Source organism: Watersipora subatra, chromosome 1 (genome assembly GCF_963576615.1).
Source record: "Watersipora subatra chromosome 1, tzWatSuba1.1, whole genome shotgun sequence".
Taxonomy (NCBI): Eukaryota; Metazoa; Bryozoa; class Gymnolaemata; order Cheilostomatida; family Watersiporidae; genus Watersipora; species Watersipora subatra.
The window spans coordinates 35,023,061-35,043,651 of NC_088708.1; the positions used below are offsets into that span (position 1 = coordinate 35,023,061).

At 36.8% G+C, this 20,591-nt stretch overlaps 1 protein-coding gene across 3 annotated transcripts; it reads right to left on the minus strand.

The window, feature by feature from the left end:
* Nucleotides 1-2,375: 2,375 nt before the first annotated feature.
* LOC137405913 (protein jagunal homolog 1-A-like) lies at nt 2,376-20,503 on the minus strand. 3 transcript variants are annotated; one of them, XM_068092380.1, is made up of 4 exons: nt 20,375-20,503; nt 7,042-7,130; nt 3,709-3,959; nt 2,376-3,172 (listed from the first exon to the last, which is right to left on the minus strand). In XM_068092380.1, exons 2-4 carry the CDS (start codon nt 7,128-7,130, stop codon nt 2,937-2,939), a joined length of 576 nt encoding a protein of 191 aa, XP_067948481.1. In that variant the 5' UTR covers nt 20,375-20,503; the 3' UTR covers nt 2,376-2,936. The 3 variants fall into 3 exon arrangements, with proteins under 3 accessions (XP_067948481.1, XP_067948489.1, XP_067948498.1); XM_068092388.1 differs by lacking the exon at nt 20,375-20,503 and adding an exon at nt 9,856-9,958; XM_068092397.1 differs by lacking the exons at nt 7,042-7,130; nt 20,375-20,503 and adding an exon at nt 4,290-4,602.
* Between the last annotated feature and the right edge of the window lie 88 nt (nt 20,504-20,591).

Sequence of the window (20,591 nt, forward strand, 5' to 3'; positions counted from 1 at the left end):
TGTTATCGATGATCACTCCAAGCACTGAAGCTTCTTTTGTTATATTAATTTGTCCCCCATTTATGGTAATACTAGCAGGATGCCAGGCGTTGCACGGGTATTAAAAACCAGCTTATAATGTATTTGCCTGCCATTTGTCATTGACCTGGCGCATCGCTAATGGCTAATTCAAGTCAGCTAGTTATCTGCTGCTCTTACTAATACATAAAATGATGTTGCACCGTAACAGAGAGCAGTAGCATATTTACACCCGCATAGTGACGTATATCACCCAAAGAATCTATCAATCTCGCGTAGCTAAATTGGTAAGGCATTTGCCTGGCGAACGAGATTACGTCTTCTGTGATACGGATTCTTCATTCAAATATTTTAATAGCTATAGCTGGACATACTGAACTACACACAGACTTTGAGATTTATATTTATAGATTTTGTATATCAGATTTGACATTTACTAAGTCCATTTTGGGACAGTTTGCTTTTATTCTCCATTTGTTCATTCATTTGGTAATGTTGTTATAGTTTATTTGCAATATATTGTCATGAACAACCTGTGAAATTACGGTATTTTACGATGAACTCAACGAATTCGTGCTAATTCTTCGAGCTGGTCTGTAAAAATCAGTGCGAAAACACAATTGGCTTTTAGGATGTATAATGCAAATCAATCGCGTTACTGTTTATGCTTCTTTTCCATACTGTCACCTTGTGTCTTGATGTGGGGGCGGGTTAAGCAAATAATTCTTTTCAGTGCTTGGTTTCCCACACCAACACAAGTGCTCACACGTAGTTGTTTGTTTCCGCTTACTATGACTATGATTTATGATTAAATGCCGGGATGGCGTATGCCATAATAAGGTAGGTAGGAGTTGACTTGATGCAGATCTTTAGTGCTAAGCCCAGCTATGTCAACACACCCGTGTTCGAGTTACCAATAAAATATATTTTATCCTTAAAAACAACACCTAATACATATGTGGCAAAATTACAGAGTAATAGTAGAAATAATGTAACTATATAGTGCCAGATATATCCTTGCATCGAAACAGCTGCCATGCTCAAGTTCAGTCTTGTATGTCTACAAAGTCAAAAGAGGATGAACTATTATAATTGTTCTCTTTTATAGATGTCTAGCATGTGGGAAGGATCACCTGCAGAGAGTAGGTCGAGTGTTAAGGTTCAATGCTTTGTCATACGCTTTGTACGTCAAGTGTGGGAAGATATGTTGTTTGCGTGAGTCTCCAGCTGGTGTACATGATGTAAACATGGGTAGTGGAGCTCGTGACTAGCTCCTGGTATCTGGATCGTGTCTGGCAGAGCTGCATACGTGTAATCATTTCTAATGTCTCTGGTGGTTCAGTCATCTGCTGAGTAATGTATTGTTGTAATTTGTTTTTACTTGTATCTGCCGAATATGTTTCGGTGATATCGTAATCTGCCGATTAATGGACTTCTTCCAGTTGAATCTTCTTAATATAGTAGATGGTTTGATGATTGAGCAAATTGCCTAAATCATTCAGGTTGTTTTCGATATCTTGTTTTGCGGATATCTTCATATGAAAATTCAATCCTAAACCACTTTCTACAATTGTTCCAGGTTTTTCCTCTGCAAATAGAGGTATTTACTTTGTCTTAATTGATAAAATAAATGATAACCAAAGTTGCATATGTTACGCTAACCGTCTAGACAAAGGCTTTCTATATAGAGTATATAGACAAATAGAAGTATTGATAATTTTGATGTAACAATGTTCAACCTAATTTATGATCAATTAATAATATCCTAAGTACAAAACAGTAGATGTTTATGAAACCACTTTTCTTGCATCAAACAAGCTGCTGGTCTTGAGTAAGGCGACTATGTAAGCAAATTTAGCAGGGTTGAATCGATTTCACAGCCAACAGAAAATAAGAGTTATCGACTATGACATCCTACATCATGCGATGGCAAAAAGATCAATATTCCAATCAGTGCATTTTCACGCATCCAAGCTGCAGCTGTTGAAGCCTGTGACAAATGCAGTTATCATCTTTTCGTTTTAATAATTATGCCGTGAGTTTCTTAACGAAGGTATCAAGCACATGTCACTATTGATCACGTGTCACTATTGTCACATGTCACTATTGATCACATGTCACTATTGATCACGTGTCACTATTGTCACATGTCACTATTGATCAACTAATCAACAAAGGAATAGAATGTAGCACATTTGGTATAACTAATAATCGACAAATCTGTATGACATACAAACTTGAAACTACGGTCAACCAATATGATATTTTGTAGATGTACATGCCATGTCTTAGACTGAGTACATTTGGTATGCAATGAATTACCTTTATAGAGGTTGTTGACAAGTTCAATGAGACTCTTCGATAAATAAATTTTATTTGCCATACTTTTAGAGCCACGACATTGTTGCAGAAATACATGAAGCCTGAGAGGCGCAACACTTTCAAGGTATATAGCGACAAGGTATATAACGACAAGGTATATAGCGACAAGGTATATAGCGACAAGGTATATAGCGACAAGGTATATAGCGACAAGGTATATAGCGACAAGGTATATAGCGACAAGGTATTGCTGAAATGATGAGACAATCAGCATGATCCTCAGACCATTTTGTGCCACAGAAAAATAATTATAATGGATTTTTTATATCACTGATAACATAAAATGACCTAAATTCAGTGTATTGCAACAATATACATATACAGCAAACGAGTGCCACGTTAATGATTAGCATGATAGGATAATCCACTCATGATAGTAAAACTACCATAAAAGTTATATCAAAGGTCATGCGCTAAAGAGCTTGACAAAATAATAATCATTTATATTTGAATATAATAGCAAAATATCTATAGTCAATAATGAAGAGACTGTCTAGATGTACAACCATATTTGCAAAACAATTTAAAGTAAAAAGCTAACTAGATTTTATTTTTCGTTTGGCAATGGACCAAGCAGAAAGAAGTTGTTGTATAAAATACATTTGGAGAACATGCACCTGCAGAGAAACAGTCAACCAGCAGCAGGTAGCTATTCTAAAAAGAAATGACAATGAGATCTCACTGTCTTTTCCATCCCTCAAATGCTCTCTCACAATTGGGTATTGCTCGGATAACCCATAAAGGACTGGTCCAATAGACAACACCAAATTGCCTAAAACAAGTTCTTGATCATTAAAGACAAAATTTGTGTTACCGCACATTCTAGGCTAACATCAGGACTAATTGTGTAACTGTATTTTTAAACAATAATTTACGCGGTCTGTCAAATATTTCTACTAAGATCAACAATGATAGGTCTGTGTCAGTTATAGAGATGTTTTAAGCTCAGCCAACCCAACAATGTCCTAGCAGACCGATGTTAAGCAACTGTCTAAATCAAAGTGTTGCAGCCAGCATTAGAGACAGTTTTCTCACGTTGTACATACATGTAGTGTATATGCATATCAGGGATTCCATCAGGTCAAAGGTCAATTATATCACTACATTATTGCTATGAAGTAGTTGTTTTTTTATAGATTGTTTGGCATAAAAAATCAACACTGAACCAATAAAAATTGTTTCCAAGATGACAACTTTTCCTGTATTTTATCTGGATGTCTCTATAGTAAATTTCTCACTTTTATGGTACAGTAACACTGAAAGAGTGGACAACTCCATAGATGTATTAAAACCGCTCATAGTATTTACCTAATAGCGCTTGCCAGAGAAGCGAAGACGTATTTCTCTTGAGAGAGAGTTGAGCAAACATGCTAGCCATGATAGAGGGCAGCCAAGAGAGCTCCCAGAGGCTTGGTGGCGGCAAAGAAAGCGATTCAATAATGACAGGTACTTCCGTTTTAACCATTGCGCAAAGGTCAGGGGTTAGACGTAGCAGCATCATCAAAAACAGCAGCCAGTGAAAGATCACCGTTACTTTCAACCGTCCTTTATTTAGTGAGCTACAACAGGGAAATCAAAAATTTGTGTGTGGCAGGCAGTACTCCTAGAGATTCCAAGCATGAGGCTTTTTACTATCGAAAAGCATAAGCTGACAGGGTTTAGAAACCAAACAAGGAAGAAAAATCATGGATGACAACGCATGCACAGATAAACAAATAAATGTTTCTGAAATATCTACAAGCTTACCATCATATAGCACCTTAATCTCAACTCTAAAAAAATATTCTAATCTTTTCATATTAACAATATTGCAGCAGCTTTTGCCACATGCTAGTAAAGCTACGCTTGCAACACTAAGTTAGAGAAGACACAACACAATATGAACTTACATGATTTCAAAAGCCTTAAGACAATGGTCAATACTGCTAGTCATACTGATGCCATCAGCAGTGCTGACTCGGGCAGCTATGTCTAGTGCTTCCACGCGCTGATCAATATACAAGTGCCAGGTTACATGTTATGCGCTATTCATCTGAGAATCTGTCATAAAACTACAAAACTGCGTTGCGATCTGCTGCTGTCTAAGGTGATGTGATGGCAGATGAGTGCTGTAGAGAGCATTTCTCTAACAAATAATGGCTAACTACCCTAAGAGAAGCTACTCGCTCGATTAGCTATTAATTAGCATAGAATTAAATGTCAGAATGAGTACAAGAGAAGCCCGCTGACGCTGCCAATAAGCTCACTCATGATACATGATATATACATGTACATGTTTCATAGGATACCCTGAGCTCTATCGATGACCTCAGCAGACCTAGGTCACCGATCGAGCAGCTTATCTTGTCATGTCTGCAACTACATGTGCCAGGTATGTTGTTATTAAAAAGCAGACAGCAATGGCATGCCAGAAATTCTGATTTTACTTGAATGGTATTTGGTAGCAGTGTAATTCCTTGAGGACTAGATTATACATGTATGTTAATTGAATAAATTATATATAGAAAATATGGATAGAAATGGCAAATGTGACAACCAACAAACGGGAATATCGTGAATCGCGTATAGGAAGATAGACGAATTACTCGCTTAGGAAACTAAACTGTATGTACTAACCCAACCCGAGTAACTAAGCTTAACTGTATGTACAGTTGACAACAAGGTAAAACGGAGGCTCCAAAACTAGGGCCTAGATTATGCTAGGTCAGCATATTCAATTATATAAAAGCTGACAAACCAAAACTAGACAACAGCAGATGTGAGTTATACATGGAGTACTTGGCTAGGAGGTTGTTGTGTCACACAACCATTCAGTTATCATCTATCAGCTATCACACAATCTTCTAGAACTCCCTTAAACAGATTCGAGGATGTTAGAAGCTTCTTTTTTGCAAGATCTTTTTGCGTTGAGAGTTAAGGTTCATTTGATATTTACCAACCTAGGAAACATTTTGCCAAATTAGAATTATCTCTTCTAACATTGGAGGAATTTATATACCTCAAACTAACGGTTTAAACTAAAACAGCAAACCGTCCATGAAGGTACGTGGGAATACCACCACATTATTTCTTCGACAGTCTGAAGGTCGTTCCAAAACTTTAAATACAGCAAACCATTTCTTACCGCTAGTCTGACCATGCAATAGGTAATGTCACACATGTCTATAAAACCTTGTTTAGTCATTCATAATACCTCGCTCATATGTCTTAAGGTACGGCTTCACGTAATGATATTTTCATTGATTCTCACCGAAATCACGAAATGAACGAAAAACAGAATTATTTGACCAAAATTCATAGAATTGTCATAGCTGTGCATGCTTACCGAAATCATCGACAAAACACGTTTAATTGGCTAAACAAATGATTAGCGAGGGCGATTCTAGCAGCTTTTGTAATTTATATAGTCCGAGGCACATAACGTGACACGCAAGAAAATACTAACGCAATTTGCCATAGTAAGTACGATACAACTGATTTGATTGCGCTAGAGATGGCAACCCTTTCTACAACGAAACTTGCTGCTAAAAAAATTGCTATTATTAAAAAAGAAATGATTTGTAGCCATAGTGTCTGAACGATAAAGAATCAACAATAGCGCAATCTAGGTAGTTGCATCATATATGCTATGTCGCGTTGCGATTGTACTTTTATTGTGTGTCGTAATACATGCCTTGGACTATATAAATTCTAAAAGCTTCTAGAAGTGTGCTCGATAATAATTTGTTTAGTCAATTAAAAGTGTTTCGTCAAAGATTTCGGTGCGCACAGCTCAGACAATTCTGTGAATTTCAGCCGAATAATTTTGTGTTTTTCGTTCCTTTCGTGATTTCGGTCAGAATCAATGAAAAAATCATTACGTGTGGCTGTACCTTGACACTGAATTGATGCAAAAGTTTTTTGAAACAGACGACTCTTAAAATGTGAAGCTGGGAAATAGGCTACCATTGTCAAATCGTCCCTTACTTAAACCAGATACAAATAAAAACAGTAGATATATCACAGTTCTTGTTTAATGTTTAGGGCCATACGCCGCATTATCGAATACAGCATCCTCAGTCAACATTTGCCTTTTTTTAACAATGTGCATGGATTTATCCATTTCTTAAAACTTATCTAATAGAAAAGAATAGCTGTAACCGTATAACGAAACTATAGACATAACTTGAAAATACATTCTCTTCATTTTAAAATACACAAGTATTTTTCTCTATAAAACAATTACTAGTGATGCTGCGAAGCTGGTGCAACCCTTGATGAGTGAGAACTTTGCCTTTGCGCAGATGTAAGGCTTCTCTGATCGGCTGCTCGACTAGTTATGTACTAGCCCTTTCACATATCTGACCTACTGCTGCATGAGAGCCACAAGGTATCCAGTATTTAATGTACACAAAGCCAGGCTTAATATCTATGTGCAATTATTCTGCGCAGTAAAAACCTAATAATAACACTATAAACCACCATAATGCTCACCTCACAAACTTACCACAGACGCATCTGGTAAGTTGAAATGTTAGAAACAAAAAGGTTCTATGGAACACTTCATGCATACGAAAGACATATCTATACTGAAGACAAAAAGCTGCGTAATCAATTTCATGCTTTGACTTGTCAAATTTACAAGATACATATATTGATTACCTGGTAGCATAGTGATTAGCAATTGTCTCTCTATGCATATAATCAGTCCCATCTGTGCCAGCAGCTCTCTTTCCTCCTCGAGAAGCCATCTTAAATTATATCACCAGTGAAATCATTACCCAAAAATGCACATCTATCCCAGAAATTCTTATTAGTAGTTGGCTGTGTCTTACGTTTCTTGGACTGAATATTTTAGGAGAAAACTAAATAAAATTACTTCAGTTTCATTGTTGCTTTACCTATCAATAGAATAGAAGTAGAACAATATTGTTCTTTTTTATTTTAGGCAATAAGAATAACAAACAACCATGGGGAAAGGATGCAAAATGTTCTGGTGGCTAAAATATGTGACCATTCATTGTATCCAAAAGACTCGCAAAAAGTGCGAAGACTGTCAAGGGAGAAATGTTCTTTTTCGTCGCTTTGTAATAATAATTATAATAATGTAATAATAGATGATAAATTTTTTTTGGTTAAATTTCTGTTGTTACAGTAATAATAATGTAAACATGCAACGTTTTTGTTTCTTTTGAGTAAAAATACTAAATTGTTCTGTAATGTGTAATGATTAGCCTCTGGAGCTTGAGTTCAATTTTTCCAAAGACAAATTTTGATCACAGACAAAGTGGCACTTATGCGCCACAAAAATCAGACTGTTTGCTATGAAGCAAAATTTAAGAAATCAATCGATTAACGAAAATGGGCACTTCTATAAAAAAATTTTGAAAATGTGTTATAACAGTTATACTGTATCGTTCTGTTGCCAATAGGGAGTCCAAATACCAATGTTCATATCTAGCAGTGTGGGGATTACAAGGCTTTGAACTGTCTGGAAGTAATTATCCTACAATCAACATTACCACGTGGTGTTTTTTTCAAGTACCTGTAAGCTTTATTTATCTTCAAAAGGTCAAAATAACAATTATTCCAGCAATATTTAATGGCCCAAGCAAAAACAACAATATATATATATACATAAATCTTAGTTTGTCATTTATCTTTCCAGCTAAAGTCATTAAAATCTAGTGATGAATAATCTGTATCGCAGAAGACTTGATCTCCCATTCGCAAGGCGACAAGTTAACCCAATAAACTACACGACATGCAATGGATTCATTGGGCGATATGAGTCATTATTTGGCTTGAATTACGCATAGCCACTCTAGCGACATGCGAGCAAGCTTTAGTGAAGCTGTGTGTAGCGCAACGTCACTAAAACTTGCTCTCATGGCTCTTATTTGTAATTTTAGCAATACGGATACTAGCTTACTCAAATTAGCCAATGGCAACTATATTACCTGCCACTCTTTATAAGCTGTTTTTAATACCCGTGCAACGCCGGACATTCGGCTAGTATGCTTATATACTGAACTCTATTTGCTATGTCCATTCTAGGGTTCAGTGAGTGTGTCTACTGGGCGTGTAGTGATAGCTCTGTCTATTAAAATGGGGATGAATAAACTCTGTTTTTATTAAAGATTTATGGCTTCCTGGCTTACAACCTCTTTGAAGGAATTGTGTTTGCTGCGTATTTTTTTCTAGATGAGCTGATCATCTGCAAGCTGTTTGCTGCAGGCTCCCTTGGCTATCTTAGGCTTCAAATAGCCTTCCCTCTGGCTTGGCTCTTCTTTCTTTGGCTGTGCCTCTCTCTGGTTGTATATATATCTCTCTTTTCAGGGCTTTATGGCTTCCTGACTGGCCACTGCCTAAGATGAATTCCTTTGGCTGTCTCTATGTCGCTGGCTTCCCTTCTTTTCTCTCTACCTGATTTTGCCCTTTTTTTATACTTGTCCTTGAAACAATGTTGAGTGTCATTGGCTAGTTGTGTTTTACTCGCGGTTCTTGCATAATTTATTGTGTAATTTCTATTTCGGGATCACTGCGATGAGCAGACGTTCCTCCCTGATGTTGAAATATCAAGACAACATGCAAAATTATACCAAGTCTAGCAACAAATTGTATAAAACTGGCTAAAACTCAAAATACGTTAGCAGTAAAATTGTGAAACCAATTTTTCAGTAATCCTCATCCTAAAACCTTACTAATTAGCTAACTCATAAGAAACAAAAACAATACTTTCATTCCATGTTATTCTTTTTACAGCCATTTTGTCAATATTTTTCTTTAAAATACAATATCTGAGTTCATGAATAATTTTGCTATATTTTCCTGCTGCTATACAACACAACACTGTCTATAATGAAGTGATGTTATACGCTACATTTATAATAAATAAAATGTTGTAAGTACTCATTTTGATTATGTTGTATGTTGTATACACCTAGCTGGATTTAGTGTATGCTGATTGCTACAATGCTTCAGCAACTTGTAAATCTGGCTGATCCTGTAATGTTGGTATCATTTAATATAATGTGACGACACAAGACAGCAGACCCAGAAAAAACATTACGACTGGTTGGCAATACCAAGACTAATAGAACGGCTTGGCACCTTTGAGCTGTTGGGGATTTGGACAGACACGCCAGACTGAGGCCAGAGGAGAACAGGCTGGCCCTCTACCTAGCTGGAAGCACAGCCGGGTCAACTACTGAGTCGACTGAATTGCTGCCAAGACAGCAACTAAATGGACTGACCTGCTGCATAGTTGGTACTGAATGGATCGACCTGCCACCGAGACGGCCCTACATGAACCGACCTGCTACCAATCCTACCGATGACGATATATGAGGAGCCCAGCATGCAGAGGTTGGGAGAGCACGGAAAAATCTCATTATATGCAATCACTTGTTGCACAAACAACGACAGTATTTATTCATATACTGGCCCAATTATATATAATCCAAGTAATCCAACCTGTTATTTGATATGCGCCAAAGGGAAGATGTAAGCGCAGTCCAATGTTTCCAGCTGCACACATTTCTACAAAACGTTGTTATTACTGTGTATATTTTATTGGTCGATAATATGTACTACGAGATAATATATTATAGCTCTATGGTTTGCCTGCGCAATAACCATAAGCTTATGCTGTTTTTATTGTGGTACGGCAATTTTGTTATGCATGTACATGCTAGTCATCCAGAAAGGTATGTTTATTTTTATGCTTATATTGTCATGCTTATATCTATTGTTTTGTCTTTATGAATGGCTTGCCTTAGTATCTATACAAAAACATTGATCAAGAATCACAGAGTTAAAAGACGCACCAAAAACTTTACCACAATAAATTCGAGATGTTGGGTTATTATTTTGCGCAATAAAAACCAATGAGTTAGTTTTCCTTTACTCAGAAGTCACTACATAAAACAGCAGTTTCCAATTTTTTTAGTTTTTTTAGTTAAAAAAAATTGTAAACATCGACTTAAACGTATTTCTGTTAGCGAAATTTTTCAACACTGGACATAAAATATTTCTGACCATTAAAAACTTCAAAATTGGAGAAATTAATCATAAAAATTGCGTCAACACCAGATGGAGAACGTACCATAGGGATGTCTAAGCAATTGAACCTATTAACCACCATCACCAGAAAACTGCCAAAGAAACAATAGAAACGAATCAAATGAGTATACATATAGGGGAGACTGGGGTAGGTTGATCATTGGATTTTTGCAGCAGTTATTATGTTTATCTCATTAGTTATCCTCTCAATAAGCTGGAAAACCTTAAATGAAAAGGTCAAGGTAAACTCAGCAGATAAAGACATGAGGTAAAAAAGTTAAAGCATTTTTTCACCTTTTGATCTCATATTTGATGCTGACTGGGCATCAAATGCTGGGCACAATATTCATTGTTGAACATTCATATGCTACCATTTCTTTTAGCAAGATACGTGTTGTAACATGCCAAAATAGTGCATACCTAGTTTCAATGCAGATTTTATAATTTATGAAAATTCTACAATTGGCACATTGGGGCAGATTGATCATTTGCATTTTAGGGCAGGTTGAGCATTGATCAACCTGACATAAGGTGTTTTGTTTTTCATGAACAATTATAATGTTACCATCAGGCAGCCTATGATAGACTGATATGGTTATAAAGTTAATTACTCTACTAGCCATGTATATCTGCATGCAAGAGATGATTGTAACAAAGCAATATAACCACCAGATAGGGGTACCAAAATAAAACCCATGAATTGGGCAAAGTTTTTCTGTTTTAATAACCCAGGAGGCTATATTCTCTGAAATAGATAAATTGTTGTTGGTAATTTCATAGTTCACAGATGGTGGTCTCGCATTTAGGAGCAGCCTTCTCCCTGAATTACTGATATTCAGTTTTCGACCTATTTTTTTACACAACTGTTTGCTAGAGCTGGAACGAGAGCAAGGAATGCAGGGTTGGGCCAGACTCAGGGTCAGCAATGAGAGCCAATATCGAGTCGGGCCAGGTCAGCACACACGATTTTTTATTCATTTAAGGTTAAGAGATAGTTCTATTACAGCCTAATTTTGTGACATCAATAACCTAAAATGAAAGAACCCATTATCACACCAATCATTATATTTTGTGGCTTGGTTTATAGATGAGAAAGCACAACTCCATCGTTCACAGAAAGCGATAATTGAATGTACTACCATCATAATAGGAGTATCTGAAATTAATTATGTACTCCTATTGTGAAAGTTTTCTTGGCTTTTAGTACAAGGCAAGCCTGGACATATGGTTCTGACCATATATTATTTTCTATATACCAGACCTATATATTACCTATATATATAGACCATATACTATATGACTTTTCACTCATAAAATCAGCTAAAGTCAGTTGTTTACCTTCTTCTCCGTCATTCTTTTGTTCTTTGCTAAATTGAAGGTTCTTAGACGCGCTTTCAAGTTCCTCAGGATGCCTTCATTGTAAATGCCCCAATAGTATTGAGATGGACCCTTCTTTGTAGCTTAACTTTCTTTCGCATATTGTACAGATAACTTGGTATTTCTCTTTCGTGGCTGGCCTCTTCCTGAGCTTCCAGATCACTGACATGTTGATTATTTCTTGTCGAAAAACGTTGTGAAACCTATAGTCCAAAAACTATTGTCGGAGACGTAAAAATATAGTAGTCTTGACTCACCTTGTTTTATTTCGCCCTGGTCCTTTCGCACTAGGACTAAGCGCGACTCTATTTCAATCGTACTTAAAAAACGATATACAATTGGTCTCGTTTAGCCATAAACCTATCTGTGTCTTTGTATAAGAAGACCCGAGGGTAGGCTGGCCCGACCCAGGCACTTCTGACCCGGTGGGGCAAGACCGGACGAGCTACCCGTGCCAGCTCTACTGTTTGCTAGCGTCGCTTGTACTTTTTTATGGCAATCATATGTTAGTGATTCATCACATGTTATAGTGATACTCATTCACTTTGACTCTCTCTTCTCTATCTGTGTGGTGACAATAAAGCTTGCTTAGCTACAAAATAAGTCTCAAATTCTATCACTAATTATGTACTTGGTTATTATTTCAAAATTTCTTTGCAGAAATTGTTCGCAATAAGCAAAGAAAGACCGAATGAGGGCCTAACTGAATCATTGGAAGCGACGTATGACGCAGTCAAGGAAAATGATGTGAAAATCAGCGTGGCAGTCAAAGCATATGAGATCGAAAGAATGACTTTGACAAGGTAAATACTTTGGCTTTTTGGGAAAGTAAAACATGTCAATTTGAAGGAAATTTTCCCTCATTCAAGTTGTTCCATTAAACTACAGTGCACCCTTGAGATACGATTACCCTGATATACGATTTTTTCACCTTACGAAGTCAAAAATTGCGATATCTTCACCTCGCTATACCAATTTTATTTCACCATATGAATTTGAGAAAAGTTTAGCCCGAGTTAAAATTTGGCCGTCGGTGTGCTCATAACCCATGGCGAAATAAAAAAGACACCGAAATATAGTTTGCCGAAAACATTCTTAGAATGTTTAGAAGAGACACGATGATCGACTTCTCTCATGTCCGCGTGGAAAATTTCGTGTAAAATATACAATCTAGAGCAAATATTCTTTGTAGCGTTATTATAGCTTTTACTATAAACTTTCAAGTCAGCACACGTATATAACTACAACTATCTACATTTAATTCGTTATCTATGGAATCTGAGACCGATACAAACGTTACAAAACGAAGGAAAAATGATTTCTATATCAACAAAGTTGGATGTCGTAAGTAAGAAGAAGGGGCCCGTATTATTAACATTGTCAAGGAATATGATCGCAACCAATCAGCATTTGCAATTATTATTAAAACAAGAACTCCATTCAAGCAAGCACAAAAAAGAGCTTCCGACTGAAGATTTGAATGAGCTAAGTCATGCACGCGATCAGCATTCAAAAGGAGCAACCATTTAGTAAAGACGAGGATGTAGAAGATACTGAAAATCCCACATTTGCAGAAATATTTCAAGTGTTTAATTTACAGATGTGGACTGGTACATTAAAACAATGCATGTATAATATATATTATTTATCTCTTGTGTGGCATGTTTTTCATATTTTATTCATTTTATTTGTTTCCTTTTGATTTTATGTTATATTTTCTTGTTTAACCATGTCTTTGCCTATGGGCTTGTTATCTTCTACGTGAATACAATTCATCGTATGTATGTATGCAACTCATATAACTAGCTACTCAAGATAGTTGACACATCCACATTACTTTCTGAAACTTGCTAAAGCCCTGTCCCCCCATAGGGTATAAATACGTACAAACTTTGTATGTATGGTTACATTGATGCTTGTGCACATTTCATACAAGACAAACTACTGTACCACATTCTCTGGATCCTTTTACAAGCGCTAGCTAGCAATTTTCTGCATTGCACCATCAATGTTTTCGTAGAAAAAGTAGAAAAATTGGACAGGAATGGACAACTTCTTTTAGCCTGCTAAAAAATTCCAATTCATTACGTTTTAAATTTATTTTCAAGTGTACAGCACCATAATTAGCATGATACATTTTGCTTCCTCTCTGCTTTACCCGCTACATGTACCAGCTAAAGCCCCGTTACTCCAAAGGTATGTATGTCCAGTATAGAAAATGTAATTTTATTTTTCTTTTCGGTAGCCATTAAATGGTCAAGTGTGCGAGAGGCCGCTTTCTATAACTGCATCGCTCGGCATTATTGATTTAGGTTGAAAAAGGTTTCAACCAGATAGGCTTAAGTTTATAGTGAAAGTGAAGATAGGAACTGCTGAAGGATAAAATCTCGTGATAAAAAGTTGAAATTCGGTAAAATAGTTCAAAATACATACTAAAACTTAGTTTTAAGTTTAGGCTTAGCAAGATAAACTTACTTGAAGTGAATTCAAAGTTTATGTTATGCGTACTTTTTGAAGGCAAGAACTCCTTACTGTACGTACTACATTTGGTACACACATTGTAATTTTGCGTTTTATTGCAGATCAAAACCATTAAAATACACTAAATACAATACAGTTACTGTAGGTAACTATAATTACTAAAGTTAACATACTATTTTGTTGCTATTTGTCAATATGTACACATTTTTATAAAAAAAATTGACGATTTTGACCAGGGGTGTTTGCATTGTATAATTACAATGGTCTCTATACCCCGATATACGATTTTTTCACCATACGATGCCAACCCTGGAACGAATTAACATCGTATCTCGAGGGTGCACTGTACATGTAATCAGAACTTTGAACGGTAGGCCTTAGTCTATTTACAAGCTACTGTTATAATCATTATCCTCAAATGTCATATATTTTAGGGCTGCAAACCTTTCCATTCTACAAAATAGGCCTACACATATCCTTTTTGATATGCAATTACATGAGAGAGGACTTTTTATTCCATATTTTAGACAAGTAGGTTTTTTCTTAATCTACAGATTGGGTGAGTATTCATTTGTTATGTGAATTATTCTGTATTTTACATTAAGTGATTCTGATGAGCAATTATTTGGCTTTGATAAGGTACACTGAGATATGAGATGCCTGTGGGGGCAGGAGCGTGGTAGCTGGCTATTCTGCCTGTGCATCTAAGATAGGAGGACGACTTAGCTTTTCACCTGGTATCATTAGCGAACAGGTTTCTCAGTGTGACAGTGACTCCATGCAGGGAAATGGCCTATGAGATGGCAATGGCTAACAAACTGAAGGTTCCTGCAAGCTGGAAACGGCTAACAAAGCAGGATGTGTCCGCTATTCTGCATTCAAAAACAGACGAAAGTTGCCAATTAGAACCCCTGATCCGTTGGGTGAGAACTTACGAGATTTTGTCAAAACGTAAGAAAAAAACATATCCCGGTCTTTCTTACTGATCTGCCCTTCTGTCAGACAGGACCTAGATACCAGGAGTAAGTCACGAGCTTCAACCTACCTGTCTAGATCACGTGCACCAGCTGAAGACTTATGCAAACAAGATATCTTTGCACACCTGACATAGAGCATTGAACCTTAACACTCAACCTTCTCCTACAGGCTAGCCGTCCGACATGCCAGACATCTATAAAAGAGAACAGTTTCAACGGCTCTCTTTCTTTCCCGAGGGCCTGCTTAAGCGCTTTCCCCTCCGCCTGCTGCGGAGCCTCTTCCTACCCCGCCTATAAAACCTCATTCTCCTTCATTAGCTGAACCTCTTTTACGTCACTATCTCAACTGCCGAAACTCTCCACCTATGGACTGTCATGACTCGCATTAACTGACGAGACTCACAGTCATACAGGGCTGAGCATGGATGACCGTTTGAGTAATGATGTAACTTTCATTAACTATTTTAACCTTTTGTCATAAATATTATTGTTTTAGAATTTTGTTGTGTATTTTAATTGCTAGACTTATAGAATAAGGAAGAACCTTTTACCGGTAAATATCGGTATTGCTTACAATAGCTTAACACCTTCATCAGTACCGGAACCATTAATAATCAAATAAGTTCCCACAAGCCAAGCAAAACTGTACAAACTTAACACAGTTAAAACAGCGGCAAAGCAAATTTAACACTGATGTTGCAAGTGGATTCGGATTAGTTATGCATAACATATTTCATCCACATCCACCTATAACAATGATACTGAGCTCATGAGGTGAGATTTCCGGTTCCGGCGAGAATGGCGGCTTAATTTTGTGTCTCAAATTTCCTGAACGAAATTTAGTATAAAAATAGAGCAGTTATTACCCAAACTTACCGAAATTTACTATCCAAAACACTTAGCTACCATAATAGGCCTACTATTCAGGTATGCCTCCAAAAAAAGATGAAGAATGTTGTAAGTCTTGCAATAAAAAAGAAAGCAATGTCAGCCAATTCATCTGGATAAGCTGTGACTGCTGCAAGATGTGGTACCACAGCCGGTGTCAAAACCTAAATAAATCTGAAGCCAATCTTATCACCAAAAGTGATACTGTGAACAAAGGTGTGAAATGGTTTTGTGTCGGTTGCCTACCATCACTGGTGATACAAAATTCCAACCAACAAGGATCTAAATTATCAACCGAAGCTAAACTGGACCAAATCACCTTATCAATCCAATCCCTTAATGAGAAAATAGAACATCAGGCAACCAAGTCAGAAGGGCAAGAAAAATCATATGCTGAAGTTCTTAAAGTCAACTCTGATAACATTAAAAAAACGCTGAATGTTAACACTAATACCCAGACCATTCTGCAAAAAACACTGGACATATCAGATGCTGAATCTCGTAAACTGAATGCCATTCTATATGGTTTGCCAAAAGATAACAACAAATTGCTTTAAATCAAGTTACAGAGTTCTTAAAAAAGGACTGCTTCACTCAATCCACAAATCCAACACAAGCCCTCAGACTTGGGGCTAAAATTGAAAACAAATCACGCTCAATAAAAGTCAAATTTAATGATGAAAATTCAAAGTGGGAGTTTATCAAGAGGGTTAATGATCAACTCAAAGGTCAAGGATTCTTTTGCAAAGTGGACAACACCAAGGAACACCGAGACCGAGAATACAAACTAAGACAACAAGTCAAACGACTTAGAGAGGATAACAAAGAAGGTAGTTACCGCATTCGTAGTATGAATATCCAACAAAAGAATAAAACAACGGGGGAATGAGTAGTACTGAAACCTGTGGACAACAATCACACTGTAGTGTAAAACTTTTCTCAGCTAATTGCAGATCTGCCAAAGGTAAAACGCATGATATTGCATCACTAACTTTAGGCTATAATATAATTTGCTTAACGGAAACACATATTGACAGCACAGTTAACAATAGACCACTTATCGATAGAGGAGATCTCATTTTCTATAGGAAAGATCGAAATATTAATGGTGGCGGTGTTCTCATCGCTATAAATGAACAACTACAACCCAAGCTGATTGAACTTCCTGAAACTGAAGTTATCTTTGTAAGAATAAAAGACTGTATATCTATTGGGTGCTATTATAGACCTCATCAAGGCAGACCGATTAACTAATTCATAGATTCAATTAATTATGTATTTAACAAATATACAGGACCATATTTTGATTGTTGGTGACATGAACTTTCCAGGGTTTGACTGGAAACAAGGTATTATTAAACCAAATACTCAATATAAGCTACTACATCAGCAGTTTCAGTCTTTCCTAGATGAAAATAACTTGTTACAAATTATCAATGACTCTACTCATGTCCTAGGAAACACTCTAGACCTTATCTGCACTACAAATCCATCAGAAATAAATGCGGAAATAATTACTCCAGGTATTAGTGATCACTACATTATCACTGCTGACATACAACTTAGCCAATCGAACAAGCGCGTGCATATGCAACCGAAAAAAGCTCTATCAAAAAGTAGACATTGACCTTTTTCAGGAACTTCTGTTTCTTACACAAGCTAAACTAAGTGTAATGCACAATGTCGAAGAAATGTAGGAGCTGTTTACTGAACAACTAATAAATGCGGTCAATAAAACAGTCCCAGTCAAAATAATACACAAGACAAATGAGGAAGAGCCTTTATGGTTCAATAAAGAAGCTAGGAAACTAGTCAACAAACATAGAAAAACCTACAATCTGTTTAAGAAAACATCAAACCTATTCTATCTCAAGCGTTACAAAGAAGAACGGAGACTTGGTAAACATAAACTTCGAGAAATTAAACGAAGTTACTTGTACAATAAAATATGTAAACCTCTGGAATCGGGAAATAGTAAGCCTTTTTATCGTCACTTGAAATGGATGCAAAGCTCCACCAAACCAGCTATGAAGCTTATTGACAATGATGACACCATTACTGAAGAGCCAGTTACATGTGCAAACCTGCTCAATAGTTTCTTTCATAAACAATTTTGTACTGAAGATTAACTTACCCCGATTAATCAACATACACAATGTGATAGCGATAACATCTCCATTACTTATGAGGGCGTATTGAAATTATTATATAGCTTAAAAAATGGAAAATCACCAGGTCCAGATGGACTGAGAAAGGAAGACCTTACAATTGATTCAATAATGACTGCCAAATGTCTCACATATATATATATATATATATATAACGAATCATATAAAACATCCAAGTTACCAACCAAATGGAAATTAGCTCATGTAGCACCACTCCACAAGCGTGGGGCATACAGCCAAATAAACAACTACTGGCCAATTTCACTGAAAAGCATCCCTTGTAAGCTCATGGAGCACATTATTCTACATCACCTCAATGATAAACTTGATAAAGTACTGCACAGTAGACAACATGGTTTTAGGCAAGGCCTTTCTTGTGAAACTCAGCTGTGTAGTACTTATCATGATATTGCACGCAGCACCGACCAGGGAGACACCACTCATGCCGTAGTATTAGACTTTGCAAAGGCCTTCGACAAAGTACCTCACCAACTCTTGATGAACAAGTTATCCAGTATATCTGACATAGATGATAAAATTCTTATGTGGATGCATGACTTCCTAATGGCCAGAAAACAAAGGGTGGTGGTTGATGGACATAAATCCGATGAACTAGCTGTGACATCTGGAGTTCCACAGTGATCAGTGCTAGGTCCCACACTGTTTTTAGTTTATATTAATGACTTGCCCCAGCAAGTTGACTGTAATATTAGTTTATTTGCAGATGACACCTTGATATACCAACCCGTAAACTGCCATGCTGATAAACAACGATTTCAGGTAAACATTAATGCCCTGGAATCATGGGCTAACAAATGGAAAATGCTATTTAATGTATCTAAGTGCTCTGTCATGGTTTTTAATGACAAAAATAACTCTCCCTCAGCTGAATACTTCCTAGACACTGAACAATTAGAAATAGTTGAAGAAACCAAATACCTAGGTGTTATCCTACAATCTAACCTGAAGTTTGACAAACATATAGACTCCAAAGCCAGAAGGGCGAGACAGCAGTTAGACATGATTAAGCGTGTGCTATATCAAGCTCCTGAAAAGGCCAAACTCTTAGCATATACTAGTCTTTGCAGGCCACATATTGAGTATGCCTCTACTGTGTGGGACCCTTCTACTAAGCTACTACAACATGAACTTGAAATGGTGCAAAACAACGCACTATGTTTTATATGTAAACTGAAAGGAAGAGATAGCATCACCAAAGCTTGAGATACTTTAAATATGCAAACACTATGTGAAAGACGGAAGGTCAGTAGACAAAATCTGCTAATGCGACTCCTCTCCTCTGACCAGAATCACAACTCATTAATTACCACCTATGATGAATTAATGCAGGACCGAGTTAGTACGACTGTCGCACGAGCTGCTGGAAGAGGCGATCCTCCTACTATATATGCAAGAACGTCTGTTTATCACAACAGCTTTTTACCAAAGACTGTTCGTGAATTTAAAAGCTGTACATCACATCAACAATAAACAATTAATTGCTAATATGGCAATAAATTACAATATTATCTAGTGTTAACAACTGCTCAACATATGAGGCGTGCCGCTTGCCGCAATCGGCTCTAGTACGTTCTATGAAGAAGATGTGTGTAGAGAAGTTAATGATTAAGGTTTATCGTTATTTTTATATATTACTGCAAGTTAATTTTAGGTAAAAGTTGATTGAGCATTAATTTGTTGTATTTGGGAGAATTGAATCGATCATTAAGGTTAGAATAGCTAATGAGTTGATAATTGAATTGTGGTGTTTTGCGGTGAATCGAATCGATGCTTACACGGCCTGTGATGCAACATCATTGGGAATTGCGTAGTTAATTTTGTGACGCTAATTCTATCGAATCATTTTAAAGCCTTATAAGCGTTTTTGCTAGTGTCACTTTTATGATATAAGACCGATTTAAAAGTTTAACCGTGACTGATACACATACTACCATACATTCGCACTTACTACATATATAAGCATGCGAGTGTGGAAACAAGGAAAATGTTAATGGTAAAAACGGAATAGGAAACACTAACTTTATACGTGTCTATCTTTCACACATTATCACTACAAATTTAAGCGACGTTTTCGCTAAGACACGCAAGCTACCAAGGAAGAAAAATGCTATATTCATTAGTCAGGTCAATCGCCCCACAATCGCAAACCGTCCCTCAATGAAAACTTAGCGGTAGCGGAAATAATGGAACGAAAGCATGCGCAGTGAGTTGTCTACCATAGCAACCGTGTTGTTCG